The following is a 13,909-nucleotide window of genomic DNA, read 5'->3' on the forward strand; positions in this document are numbered from 1 at the left end:
GTCTCTCTCCGGTTCTTTTTGTTCTAGGTGGTGTTGTGTTTATCACCAGTGGGAAGTGAGCTCCGACTAAGGGCCCGTCGATTCCCTGCCCTCATCCAGTGCACAACCATTGACTGGTTTCATCCTTGGAGCTCAGAAGCGTTGCAGTCAGTCAGCTATAGATTTATCCAAGAGATTGATGACATTGAGGTAACATCGCAATAAATGATCAGTTAGCGATATTTTTTGATAGCCCGATTTTGATCACACTTGTCCATAACCAACAAGACATTGCCAGAAAGGTAGACGTTATCAAAGATGCAAATGTATTTTCTCTATGACGCAGAAAGGAGTAGACGATGATGAACCCCTTTTAATTACTATAGTGCAGCTGCATTAACATTTTTGTAGATCCCTCATCATTAGTTCTGTGTTGAGATTCTGACAAATTGCCGAACACATGCCCGAAGACGCTCAGTGAGTGCACGCATCACATTGTTTTCCATCATATCAGTGAAGCGCTCACAGTCCAGGATCATTTATGCTAATGAGCAAAAAGTGATTAAGCACATAACGACCTCCTAAATAGGCGCAGCTGTCACAACCAAGTGTCCTCACATGTAAGCATGTGCCAGATTGCTACTTTCCACTGAAGCGAGCGTGCGCATCTGTCCCTGCATGTGTGGATTTCGATCAGCGACTAAAAATAAAAGCACCCACAAAAGTGGTAATGATGACTTGCATGATACTGTACAGTGGTCATCTATTACCCTCTATTTGTCGTTGCTTTTTAAAAGACGAAACATGAAATCGTTTTTACTGTGGTTTTGAGTGACTCTTTACGAGCTCTTTACGACTCTTTACGAAATAGACACAGAGTTTCTCTGTCAAAAAGCATTAGGTCTGAAATTAATGAACGATATGAATACCATATTTCCCACTTGCTCTATAATCATTAAGGATGTTTTCGTGAGTTATGGTTTCGGGCGATCTTTGAATTTGCTGCATTTGTTTTGTTTGAATTGATTGCTAACTGTGTGATTAATGAAGCCCGCCTGTCATTGAGCATCTTACCCATGATGAATTGAATACCTCGTCACAATTGAGTGCCGCAAACATTGTAGATAGTGTTTAAAAACCTTCCACCGCATTTATTAAAGTGTGCATAGAACAGGTTCTAATTTCTTTTATACAAGTGAAATTTTGGAATGTGCCTAAGTACGAAGAAAATCTGTATTTATCAAATATACGGACGCCTCTTCTAGATGTGCGTTGATAAAGCCCACCTGTTCTAAATGACAACATGTCTAGCCTCATTTGCCTTGAGAAATGCCTCTAACTGGCCAAAATATGGTAGCAGCAATCCCTTTAAGAAATGCCAGCCCACAGACAAGTATTCTTTTTAATTAACTGGAAGAAGACGACCAAGTTAATATGGATGTCCGTATTGCAAGTTGAAGACGCGTGATTTCAGCCAGCCCTCCTCAGCTTCACATTTAAGTTGCACACCCACAGGGCTAGTCTGTAGACTGAATGAATCATGCGTTAATTCCTCCAGCCTGCGGGTCGGAAATTATTTGTGCATTGAATAAAATAAATTGCCCGTTCAAGTAGCTGAATTTGTTCTGTGATGATGTTTTCATTAAAATGCGGGTGCAATTCATTCATGGCTCCAACTACGTTTGGGAAACCCTTGTTTAATTTTGGCTTGTTAATAATGTTTGTACAGCCGTTCTATCTGTAGCTTCACTGTTGTACCACAAGGTTTTGAGCGTACGCATGGTCAGCGCTGTGTGGAAATTTACGCACGTCCTCACGCACAAGTCCAGATTGATAAATTCTATACTTTGCGTGGGAATATTCGGTCACACATTTTACACACACCTTCTTCGCGTATGCAGGCTTGATAATTGAGTTCCCTGGCTTGCATTAGATACTGCTCCTTGTTTTACAAATTACTGTCTATCTCTGATGTCTCTGAAATTATTTTCACAGAGGTTTCAAAGCCTAATCATTTGTGCTAGCTACACCTCCATTTCAGATTGAGTAAGTCAGGGCCACCCTAGTGAGATGGAAAAACTTGGAGATGAATTCAAAATTTATGAAGATAATATTTCAGTCGCCATCATCTTGCGGATGTTAAACTCTACTCAATCCACCTCACCCTCTTCCCCTCCTTCGTGTCTGCTTATTTTTACAGCATGCTGTCCAGGAATCCATCAGTCTTTTCATGGCCTACGTTCATACCAGTGTCAACCAAGCAAGTGAAAAATACCGGCGCGATGAGAAGAGGCACAATTACACCACCCCCAAGAGCTTTCTCCAGCAAATCACCCTGTACAGGAACCTTCTGCAAAAGTCTCGGGCCCAGGTCCAGCATAAGATGAACCGGCTCGACAGAGGCCTTCAAAAGCTCCAAAGCACTGCTGCTCAGGTAAGTGAAACTATTTCCTGTAAACTAGAGGATGATATGATGAAGGTAGAATGCTGTGGCATGGAAATTAGAATTATTTTTTCATTTATGATCTGAGTCATGTTGCTTCTTACAGCATTTACATTTTGAAGAATGTGTCATCACTTTGTTTCTCTCTTAGGTTGAGGACCTGAAAGCCAAATTGGCAGATCAAGAATTTGATTTAACCATTAAGAATCAGAATATCGAGGCTCTCATTACCAAGATTGGACTTCAAACTGAGAGGGTTAGCAGCAAAAAAGAGGCTGCAGATGTTGAGGCACAAAAGGTGAAATAGCAGACTGCAATTTTGAGTTTTCTAGCCTTATCGTTGATCTCCTTCTAGAATCAACCCTCCCTACTTTAATTCATCCTTTCTTTGTTTAGGTTTCTCTCATCCAGGCAGAAGTGTCCATCAAGCAACAGGATTGCGAGAAAGACCTTGCCAAAGCAGAGCCCTTACTGACAGCTGCCACTGCGGCACTGAACACGCTCAACAAGGTACTTGGTGCTGTTAAAAAGTCAGTCAAATCTGCCGTCCTTCTGCAAGCCGTAAAACATTTATAACTCTTTTTAGGTAAATCTTACTGAACTGAAGGCCTTCCCCAACCCTCCCCCGGCAGTCATCAACGTAGCGGCAGCCGTGATGGTTCTACTGGCTCCACGCGGTCGGGTTCCTAAGGATCGGAGCTGGAAAGCAGCACGGGCCTTCATGGGCAAGGTTAAGCTGTCATCGCCTCAGTTACATCTGCCTGATGAATGCCAATCTAATTTTTGTGCTGGCCTTGACCCTGGCCTCGCCAGCCATCGCTCCCGTACTTACATTACAGCAGGATGGCTCCATGAATATGCTCACACACTAGGGGGGGAGGCACTCACTCAACACCCACCATAGATATATTTTAAAGCTCTTAAAATTGAATGGGTCTTGACTCTTTTCTAGATTTGTTGTAACCGTAGCACTTAACATTTCCTTGAATAACAGGGATCACCAAATTTTTTTGCCTGACTTTGTCTCGTGTTTCGGCTAAAATAAAAAAAATACCCAAACAAAAGGTGAACAAATAGGCTGGCAAGTATTGTTTACATTTTCACGTCTATATTTTGATACAATTAATGCATTAAACTAACAACGGAATTTGTAACTCATGTAAATTAATCTGATAGAATAAATATAGCAATTTTTATGAGCAGCAAGCTCAAGGTAAAAAACTTATTTGTAATACTTTTAGTCATTAATGTGTACACATTTTAACTTGTCTCCTTTACTGTTTTGGATCAGGTGGATGATTTTCTGCAGGCCCTGATGTCATATGACAAGGAGCACATCCATGACTCCTCTTTGAATGCGGTCAAACAGTATTACCTTAAAAAGCCAGACTTCCACCCTGATCAAGTTAGGACCAAATCTACAGCCGCAGCAGGACTCTGTGCCTGGACAATTAACATTGTTCGATACTATGAGGTTGGATACACACTTTATGTTCTCTATATAATTTGCTTTTGTTGTGAAAGTGCTCTATAAATACAGTTGAGTTGAGTTGAAGCATTTCCTGGCAGCATGTACTTTTTGTGATTCCAGATTTATTGTGAGGTCATTCCAAAGAGGCATGCTTTATCCCAGGCTAATACAGAACTAGAAATCGCAACAACTAAACTGCTGGCTGTCCAAAAGAAATTGGTAGTAAGTAAAAATATGTTTTTTATGGTCATAGTCAACTTAGCTGCTTAGTTGGTTGCTCAGATTTTATCAATGATATATTCTCTGCCTTTGCCCTTCTTGTTGCTCTCTAGGATTTGGATGCCAACCTCCAGAATCTTACAGCTCAGTTTGAGAGTGCTACAGCTGAGAAAATCAGCTGTCAACAGGATGTAACCCACACCAACCAGACCATAGAGCTGGCCAACAGACTTGTCAGGGGCTTAGAGGTAATCGGTGTGAAAATCTGAGAGCCAGATGGGCTGGGTGCTGTAATTGTTGCTTAATTTACACAAGTCTCACTGCTGGGGTTTTTTTTGTTTTGTTTTGTTTTTGAGGTTTGCAAGGGGATATCACTAGGGATGAAATAGCATTGAGGAAATGGACTTGGAAGGAGGAAAGAAGCTTTTATATTTTGGCAGGGTGTTCTGACTATTGTTTTTAGCAAAGTGTGTAGTTCCAACCACGGAAAAGGCATTGGCACTGGTTTGGACATATAGCTTGCTGGGCAGCTTCAATGGAGGAAGGACATGATATAAACTTCAACACTCAAACACTGTTTCGGGTTTAAGCAAGTTGTTTATTTTTACTGTATAGCATTCATACATAAAGTGTCTGTAATATGTAAGGAATATTTTAATTTGAGCACGTATGATTTGTCCAGGATTTCAATTAACCTATTTAAACCCCCTCCTGTGCTACAGTATAGCTATAGTTGCTAATATCAAATAAAAATGCCCATTCAACTGGTCATTTCATACCTGTGACTTCCTTATCCCAGAAAATAATGTGGTTTGGATGGAATAGCTTGGCTTTTAAGCATATCAAGATAAATGTTTTGCCTTTATGGCATTGACCTGGAAGCAATAGTCTTGCGACTAATAAATCAGGCCGTCTATGTTTAATCATTAACTTACCTCAAAGCCTCAACATCTGTTGGAAATTAACAATGTCTCACCCCCGGACCGAGTGATATTACAGGCAATCCATAATACATTAGAGTAAAATTATAGTGATTTTTAACTGTCTGAGAATTTATTATGTGACGTATTTCAGATCCACGGCCCCTTGTAAGAAAATGTCATGCATGATTTATCGCCGTTGAGCTGTCACAGTCGTCGTATTGAACCTTGAGATAAATGTTGGAGTGACGCAGAGTGAATCAGAGATCAAAACTTTAAGATCCGGGGTGTACATTGATGTTCTTTACCACGCCTGCCATTAATTTGGGGTCTCAATGTGAAATGAATATCACGTTGTTATTGTGGGTGCATTCTAAACATCCATTTCTTCTCTTTCATCTGCTGAGTTCTATGGTGGTTTCCGGTGTATAGGAGTCATGGTCCTTTTTGTCTGTTTCTTGTGTCTTTTAGTCAGAGAAGCAGCGCTGGTCACAGTCGCTTGTTCGATATAAGAAACAACAGAAAACCCTGTGTGGGGATGTCGCCCTCACTTCAGCATTTGTCTCCTACATGGGTTACTTTACCATGCAGTATCGTGCTGGACTCCTCAATGAAAAATGGATCCCGTTCCTCAAATCTCAGAAGGTTAAGTTTCATCCATGTCACACTGTGGTGGTAAAACCTGTCTTAAAAAGCCTCATTGCTGCTCCAGCGCTCAATGACTTCAATCCCTGGCTTCCATTCCAGGTCTCCGTACCCCTGACAGATGGTCTGGATCCCATACTCATGCTTACAGATGATGCCACTGTGGCTGCTTGGCATAACCAGGGTCTGCCGAATGATAGGATGTCAACTGAGAACGCTGCCATCCTGACCACCAGTGAGCACTGGCCACTCATGGTGGACCCACAGCAGCAGGGCATCAAGTGGATACGGAGCCAGCAAGGTGCCAAGATGAGGGTGGTGCAACAGGGACAGAAAGGGTGAGAAGGGGCTGTGATGTGCTGTGTACTATATGATGTTTTTGTTCATGTTTTGTTTATTGGACTCAAAACTTTATCTTTGCAAGTCAGCTTATCAAAGAGTAGGGTGCTGCAATCCTCATTTTGTTGTATCATTCCACAGGTACATTGATGTAATTGAAGAGGCACTGGCCTGTGGTGAAACCGTTCTAATTGAGAACATGCCAGAAAAAATTGACCCTGTCTTGGAGCCTCTCCTAGGCAAAAACACCATCAAAAGGGGACGGTTAGTTTTATTTTTATTTTTTTTAACTAGAACACTAAAGCTCAACCAAAAATAATAAAACACCAAATCATTACTCACCAACAGTATTTTGTTTTTGGGGTTTTGCCTATTGGAACATAAATAGCAGCAGTGTTTGTTGCTGAAGACACAGGGATCAGATTACCAGATGGTTGCGTCTCACTGAGCACTGGAACATCAGCAAGATATGACGGAAGACATGATCATTGCCCGTTCTTCAGATTATTAATGAATGTGCAGCGCGTGTTCTGAATCCATGAATGCAGCATATTGATCCATCCCTCAAGACAGGTGATAGATGTATATTTGTGCGTTCATATTCTTTAGGCCTGATGAATATTGAACAGATGAGCCTCAGTGGAAAATCAGAATGGAGAACATTCATGGTTATGTATTAGTACTCATAAGAGAGGTAGCAGGGAACACTCAATGCAGTGGCTCTCCATCATGATGGCAAACTCAATTTCGCTTCAAAAATGTCCTAATGATTTGCTCCATGTTAAACATTTGTCTACATTGAATGAAGTAATGCCTTTACCTGGCTTTAAAATGATTTTTACAATAACATTGATTTTTATGTTATCCCATTGAGTTCTAATAAGTCTGGAAGTCTCTACTTTATGTTTGTAAATAGCATTTGTTCTGGAATTCAAATCCACATTTCATTCCAGACCTCAATGTCTGCTGGTACTGCCTAATGTTACCCAGCTAAACTAAATGTGTAAATCTCTGCACCATTACAAACGGGTTTTAATATTCACAAAATCCCCCCCCAAAACTGAGTGATATTTTTTTGGGGCTTTCGGGGTTCATTTTTAAAGTCTTTACTATGGTATTGCTGTATGTCCATACAAGCAGTTGTTTGAGAATATCTACTTTACCTAGTGACCTTTTTTATCTTGCACTTGACAAATACTCCATTTAGAAAAAAAAACAACGTATAAAATAAAACCGATACTTAAAACAATAACAACTAAAATGAAGCATTTAGAAAAAAAATACCAATTCATAAAAACTAACAAACCCGCTCTCAAACTCATTAAAACGAACTGTATTAAAAACAAAAGTCAAAAGTATTGGAACACTGATTCACGGTGACACTTACCAAACGTATGTCCAGTACATCCTGCACATGCTATTTGCCATTTGATCTGTGTGTAACTCTTGAGTATGAAGCTTCTTTTTGAGTGTCCGTTGCACTACCCCCTGACGTCCTGTCTGTCCTGAGAACACAATTCATCATATTAGAGCCGATTATCAGTTTATCCCTTGTAGATGACCCCCATACTTGTTTCTGTCGATGATTAATACAACCAGCAGGGCCAGGCATGATGGATCTGGCGGGGCTTCACAGCTGAAGTTCATTAATAATTGGAATGTTTTAGAGTGTGAAGTAATGAATACTAATTATTCCTTTCATGGCTGACGGAAGACTACAAGACAATCCATCAGCAAACTTTAATTTGGCGGAGTAATGGTTCTATCAATAGTACATTAATTCTGGCTAGTGAAGATAGAGAGTTGAACCCGATTAGGACACGAGGAACTTTGTGTTGGAGAACCACGGCCCTTGCTTGCCATCCAAGTGGCAATTAGAGAAAAATGAAAAGCCATCATGTTTGTCAAGCCTGTGCTAATTTAATTGAAATGCGGGGACAGATAAATATTGGCTATGGAGGAAGCAATCTTTTATATTTATTGTATTTTTTGGACTATAATTTTCTCTGGAGTATAGTCGAACTAGCCAAAACATACATCATGAAGAAGAAAAAACCCATAATTTTTTACCTGTCCACAGCCATGACAACACATTACCCTCTTGCCCTTTCAAAAATATTCCGCATCAAGCTTCAGATAGTCTTCAAACTCTTTCCTATGATGCCTTACGCACGCGTCTAGGGTTAGGTGCATAAAAGGGAAGGATATCACTCTCGGTCCCCAAGGATGTGATTAAAAAAAAACATGGTCCGAGCACCTGGGTCAATAAAACAAAAATTAGGTAGGTACAAAAGCCTATTTACAATGTATGAAACAAAGAGGTTAAAAAAAAGGCAGCAAAAGCTGGCATGCAAACAAAGGATCTACCCATACAACTAACTATTGAATAAGTTTGAATAAGACACTTGTTTGAGGCAGAGAGCAAGCATGCTACTGCTGTCAGATTCACCGCCTATTCCTTCAACTTGGTCCCGATAGTTTTTGGTCAATCAGGAAGGGCCGTTCCTTAGTGTCCGCAGTGATCTTAATAAAGACAGAAGCACTCACTCCCACATCCAACACAATATATCACACACACACACACACACACACACACACACACACACACACACACACACACACACACACACACACACACACACACACACAAATGAATTACAGCTGACACGGTACATAATATGACTAGGGATGCAACCGATATATAAATCCTTCATGCCTTGGCCCCACCATACCTCACTTACCTCCTCCATCATTACATCCTGCACAGAATCTGCGCCGATCTGAAGCTGGGTTCCCCATCCCAAACACTGAATTCTGGACATTTGATCCTTGAGCTTTCCGTGCGGCAGCTCCTAACCTCTGAAACGTTCCTCCTACTACAATCAAAAACATTTAGACAGGGGTCACCAACAATTTGTAATCTGAGAACTCATCCTTGGGTACTGTTACCAGTTTGCTCAACTGTAGACTTGTGAAACAATAAATGCCATAATTATGTTATTATTTGCAAAGTATGATTAATGAATAAATATTGTAAATTGTAAATACTGTAAATTTCCCCAGTATGGGACAAAAAAAGGATATCTTATCTTATGATAAGTTTCAAGTTACACTGGCTTTAATTGTTGATTGATTGTGAAAAACTGGGCGCTAGTGTCGAATAGATAGTTTATTCATCAGTTATTTAAACAATCAATGACAAATGGAGTGCACGACTTGGCTGTAACCAACTGAGCCGCTATTGATTTAGTCTGGGCTGGTTTGTGGCCGAAAGAAGAGCGGACGGATAGAAAGTTGAGCCGCATTTGCAAATGTTTATTTCTGTGATTATTTGCCTCGGACTACATTTAAACAATTTTTTTTCAAACAATTATTAGTGTCTTTTCTTAACAAATGGTTGCTGATGTTCTTCTGATCCAAACTCAAGTCTTTTATTTTAATCAGTTGACAAATCTGTAAGGCGTCTATTACATGAACGATTTGGACTTTTGGCTAATCGTTTTTTTTGTCATCAGGTACATTCAGATTGGCGGCAAGGAGTGTGAATATAATAGCAAATTTCAACTCATTCTGCACACCAAACTGGCCAATCCCCATTTTCCTCCTGAGCTCCAGGCTCAAACAACCCTCATCAACTTCACTGTGACCCCGGTTGGTCTGGAGGAACAGCTGCTGGGACAAGTAGTATCTCGGGAAAGGCCTGAACTTGAAGACCTGAAGGTAAAACCCCATATTCAAGTTATGTATGAGGCTTCAGTCCAGGATATCAGAAATGGATAACTGGTTTGTGCACTCTGTCAAAGATGGAGTTGAACAGGCAACAGAACCATTTTAAGATTGAACTTCAAAGGTTGGAAGATGACCTGCTGAGTCGTCTCTCTACTGCCTGTGGTAATTTCCTGGGTGATATTTCTCTGGTGGAGCAACTTGAAATTACCAAGACCACAGCTGCCCACATTCAAGACAAAGTACGACCCTTATGAGATTTCAGTCTTGCACGTCTTTTATCAGTCAACTTTTTTTTGAATGTCTTCACGCAACCTGTGACTCATCTGTTATTGAACCTGCAGTCAACGGTGTGTAGTTTGGAATATGTGTAATGAACAGCTTTTGGAGCATGACTGAGAGCCTCATAGCTCATTCTGTGCGTTTGGAACACACAGGTGGTGGAGGCCCAAGAGAATGAGACAAAGATCAACGAGGCTCGGGAAATATACCGCCCTGCTGCTGAGAGAGCATCACTCCTCTTCTTCATCATCAATGACCTCAACAAGATTAACCCAATGTATCAGTTTTCCCTAAAGGTATTCTAGCCTTTTGCCCCTGAAATCCTCTTGGTGCATGCTCACTTATGTCAAACTAATTTTTTAATCAGGAGTCAGATTTTTAATTCGTACTTTTAGGGTATTTGTTGACTTTTACATATTACCCCAGCTCTGAAGTTCACTTTAAATGCACGTGCACGCATTTTTTGTCCATCCACTGCTTAACCTTCCATTTAAAGGTCATTTTACATATGAGGTCTTTTTCTCTGTCTTGCAGAGCTTTATTTCAGTGTTTAGCAAAGCAATGGAGCGTGTGGAATGTGGGGAGGATGTGAGCAGCAGAGTGGCTGCCCTGACAGAGGCCATCACCTATTCTGTATTCCTGTACACCAGCCAGGGCCTGTTTGAGACAGACAAGTTAACCTTCTTGTCACACGCCGCCTTCCAGGTGAGGCACTTTGGGCTGGCTGCCTTGGAGGTGGAGCGTCTTGTCACCCTGATCAATCAAAATATATTTCTGCCCCCACATTAACTTCAATTAAAAGCAGTCAGCGGGACTATACGCTACTATTGATTACATCTCAACCCTGGCTCACTAGCTGCTGTTCAGACAGTTGGTTCTGACAAGGAGGTTGGTTCTGGTGACATAATGGAATTATCTGTCATTGTGGCTACATTTTTTCCCCATCAAAGACATTGCGTAGTTGACTCTAAAGTACTCAACCGGATTTAGCAGTGGTGTCCTTTTGCCAAGGAGTTTTTTTGAAACTTTGAGCTGCTCTGAAATTGACGAGACAGAAATACATCATTACAAAATACTCTTTCTTCCAGATTCAGCTCAAGCAGAACCTGATTGATGCACAGGAGTTTGACTTTCTTTTGCGTTTCCCAGTGGAAGCGAGCAAAGTTAGCCCTGTGTCCTTCCTGTCACCGCATGCCTGGGGAGCCATTAAGGTACCTTAGAATTGAGGATGTAATCCTACGTGAAGTCCATGACATGTCAGTTATCAGTGTTCAAGATGTATCCAAGTGTTTGTGTCGAGAGTTGATGATGCATTGTGTGACTATAGAGCATTTCTTCAATGCAAGAATTTCATGGACTGGACCGAGACATCGAAAGTTCACACAAGCGCTGGAGGAAGATTGTTGAATCCAGCTGTCCTGAAAAGGAGAGACTTCCACAGGACTGGAAAAATAAGAGTTGCATTCAGAAGCTTTTCATCCTGAGAGCTCTGCGCCCTGATAGGGTGATGTACACGCTAAGGTACATACAAGACCATGCCTATTCATGCATGCAATAAATGTACAGTATGACAAGATCTTTGATTTCTTGGCAGGGATTTTGTGGGGGATTGCATGGGAGCAAAATATGTTGAGACTGCAAGATTGGAATTTGACAAGTTGTATGAAAGTAGCAGCCCCTCAACGCCTGTGTTTTTCATCCTCTCGCCTGGTGTCAATCCACTCAAAGAAGTCGAGAAACTGGGTACACCACTTACACCAGGTTCAATATCTGCAATTTCTTGCTCTGGGGCAAATCATATGAATCATTTTATTTTTATAGGATTAATGCTGGGATTGTCAATCGAATTGGGCAATTTGCACAATGTTTCACTGGGACAGGGACAGGAAGATGTAGCTGAAAGGGTGCTCAGGAATTCTTCGAAACTTGGACATTGGGTCATCCTGCAGGTAAAATTTCCCGTTCACTTACTAGCTGTTCTTTCAGCCCACATAACTAATGATATTATCTCCCCCCCCGAGTGGGAAATAGACTCAATTTGGTTCAATAAAAACCATAATTGGCTAGATGAGCCCTGTAAATTCCTCCTTTGATAGTTGGACCTGGCAGACAAGTCAGTCTCTGAGGGTTGTCTTGGTAATTACCAACAAACAAAGATATTTTTCAAATTCGTTTTTCACAATTTGACGACTAGACCTAAAAATAAAATAATTCTTTATTATTTAATATCAACTTTGGCTCCTTAGAATGTTCACCTGGTAGCAAGCTGGTTGCCTCATCTTGAAGCTCTATTGGAGAAAGAGGCTGTGGACAGTCACCCCAGCTACAGAGTGTTCATCACTGGGGAACCAGCACCCAGCCCCGAGCAGCACGTAATCCCCAGAGGCATTCTCGAGAATGCAATCAAAATCACCAACGAGCCGCCAACTGGTATGAATCCCAGTCTACATGCCGCTATCAACAACTTCAGTCAAGTACGTATGTATGTATTGAAGAAATGCATGACATTTTGTTTTGAAAATCAGTTTGGGTGCAACAGTGCAAGCCTTTCATATTTTTTTTCTTTGTTTTTTAGGACACTCTGGAGATGTGCTCGCGAGAACAGGAATTCAACTCCATGTTTTTCTCCCTCTGCTTCTTTCATGCTTGTGTCACGGAGCGCCGGAGGTTTGGCCCTCAGGGGTGGAACCATAAATATCCCTTTAGCAGCGGAGATCTCACCATCTCAACTAATGTTCTGTTCAACTACTTAGAGTCCAACAACAAGGTCATTAATCTTTCACCGTTGTTTTAATATTTTTCACAATTGCTTGTATATTTGTATTTTTTAATAATTATCCAATCCACTGTCATTCATACTCAAAAATTCTGATTAGTTAGTGAAATATTTTCACTCTTATGATGGATACTTTGTTAGTTCACATTTATGCTTGCTATAAACATGCAACCTATAATTTAGCTTTCTTTCAAGACAACAATCCATTCTCTTCGCTACTCGCAGCTGCTAATGTGTTTCTCTTAGAGCTTCCATTACCCCGGTCAGAACCAATCACGTCTTCAAGGTGTTCTGCCCTCCAAAAAAACGAATGCCCTTCATTATGTTAACCAAACAGTAACCTGTATGTGCGTATACAGAGAATTCATTAGGAGAGCAATGAAGCGTCGTTCTAAATGTAATTACATGCAGCCAATGTGACAGTTTACAACGCTACATAAGTGATCACTGCAATTAGAGCTGACGATGGAAGCAATTTGCAAAACAATACAGGTACAAATGATTGTGAACCTCCAGCTTTTGTAATTTGTTATGAATCGCAGGTTATCTTTTCCCTCTTTAACCTCTCGCGGGTCCTCGTCATCGCCTGCTGAGGGGAAAACTTGTCACACATCTGATCTGTGTGTTTCATCAAGCTTGAGCAGTTATTGCAGACAGATCATATTGTTCTTGCTTGAAGATTGAAAGAAGTCAAAAGTATCAGGCTGTTGTTTTCTTAACTGTGTGGTTTACATTTATGCAGGTGCCGTGGGAGGATCTGTGCTATCTCTTTGGGGAGATCATGTATGGTGGGCACATTACTAATATTTGGGACAGAAGGCTCTGTAAGGCCTATCTGCAAGAGTTTATGCATCCCAAAATGGTGAGTCCATTTGCATCCATATTATGTACTTTTAACATTTGTGTGACAAGTTGCTTTTTGGGCATTTATGTGTTTCAGTATGTGATAGTGAGAATGTTTTTTCCTTTTCTTTTGTTTGTTTGTTTTTTTTTTTTTTTACATTTTTGGTCAAGATAAAAGGGGGCCCTCTTGTGATGCTAAGCTTAAATGCAATGTCTTAGCTCACGCAGTTGTCAGTGCTGTGTCACATCCCACTGAAGAAATATTT

The 13,909-nt window shown here is 40.9% G+C and overlaps 1 protein-coding gene across 1 annotated transcript in view; it reads left to right on the plus strand.

The window, feature by feature from the left end:
* The window catches only part of LOC147203581 (dynein axonemal heavy chain 11), a 36,913-nt gene that overhangs the window by 19,864 nt on the left and 3,140 nt on the right, over positions 1-13,909 (plus strand). Inside the window, exons 51-72 of the mRNA XM_086113235.1 lie at positions 28-189; positions 2,180-2,413; positions 2,574-2,720; positions 2,819-2,932; positions 3,009-3,152; positions 3,714-3,896; positions 4,014-4,115; positions 4,226-4,360; positions 5,504-5,677; positions 5,780-6,015; positions 6,158-6,280; positions 9,532-9,736; positions 9,820-9,984; positions 10,180-10,320; positions 10,559-10,729; positions 11,113-11,235; positions 11,352-11,545; positions 11,619-11,767; positions 11,846-11,973; positions 12,271-12,498; positions 12,600-12,790; positions 13,533-13,662. Of these exons, the coding sequence (XP_085969361.1) occupies positions 28-189; positions 2,180-2,413; positions 2,574-2,720; positions 2,819-2,932; positions 3,009-3,152; positions 3,714-3,896; positions 4,014-4,115; positions 4,226-4,360; positions 5,504-5,677; positions 5,780-6,015; positions 6,158-6,280; positions 9,532-9,736; positions 9,820-9,984; positions 10,180-10,320; positions 10,559-10,729; positions 11,113-11,235; positions 11,352-11,545; positions 11,619-11,767; positions 11,846-11,973; positions 12,271-12,498; positions 12,600-12,790; positions 13,533-13,662 (3,579 nt within the window). The remainder of the gene's footprint in view (positions 1-27; positions 190-2,179; positions 2,414-2,573; positions 2,721-2,818; positions 2,933-3,008; positions 3,153-3,713; positions 3,897-4,013; positions 4,116-4,225; positions 4,361-5,503; positions 5,678-5,779; positions 6,016-6,157; positions 6,281-9,531; positions 9,737-9,819; positions 9,985-10,179; positions 10,321-10,558; positions 10,730-11,112; positions 11,236-11,351; positions 11,546-11,618; positions 11,768-11,845; positions 11,974-12,270; positions 12,499-12,599; positions 12,791-13,532; positions 13,663-13,909) is intronic.

This window comes from Hippocampus guttulatus, chromosome 6 (assembly GCF_054856545.1).
Source record: "Hippocampus guttulatus isolate MCC_2025c chromosome 6, RoL_Hgut_1.0, whole genome shotgun sequence".
In the NCBI taxonomy this organism is placed as follows: Eukaryota; Metazoa; Chordata; class Actinopteri; order Syngnathiformes; family Syngnathidae; genus Hippocampus; species Hippocampus guttulatus.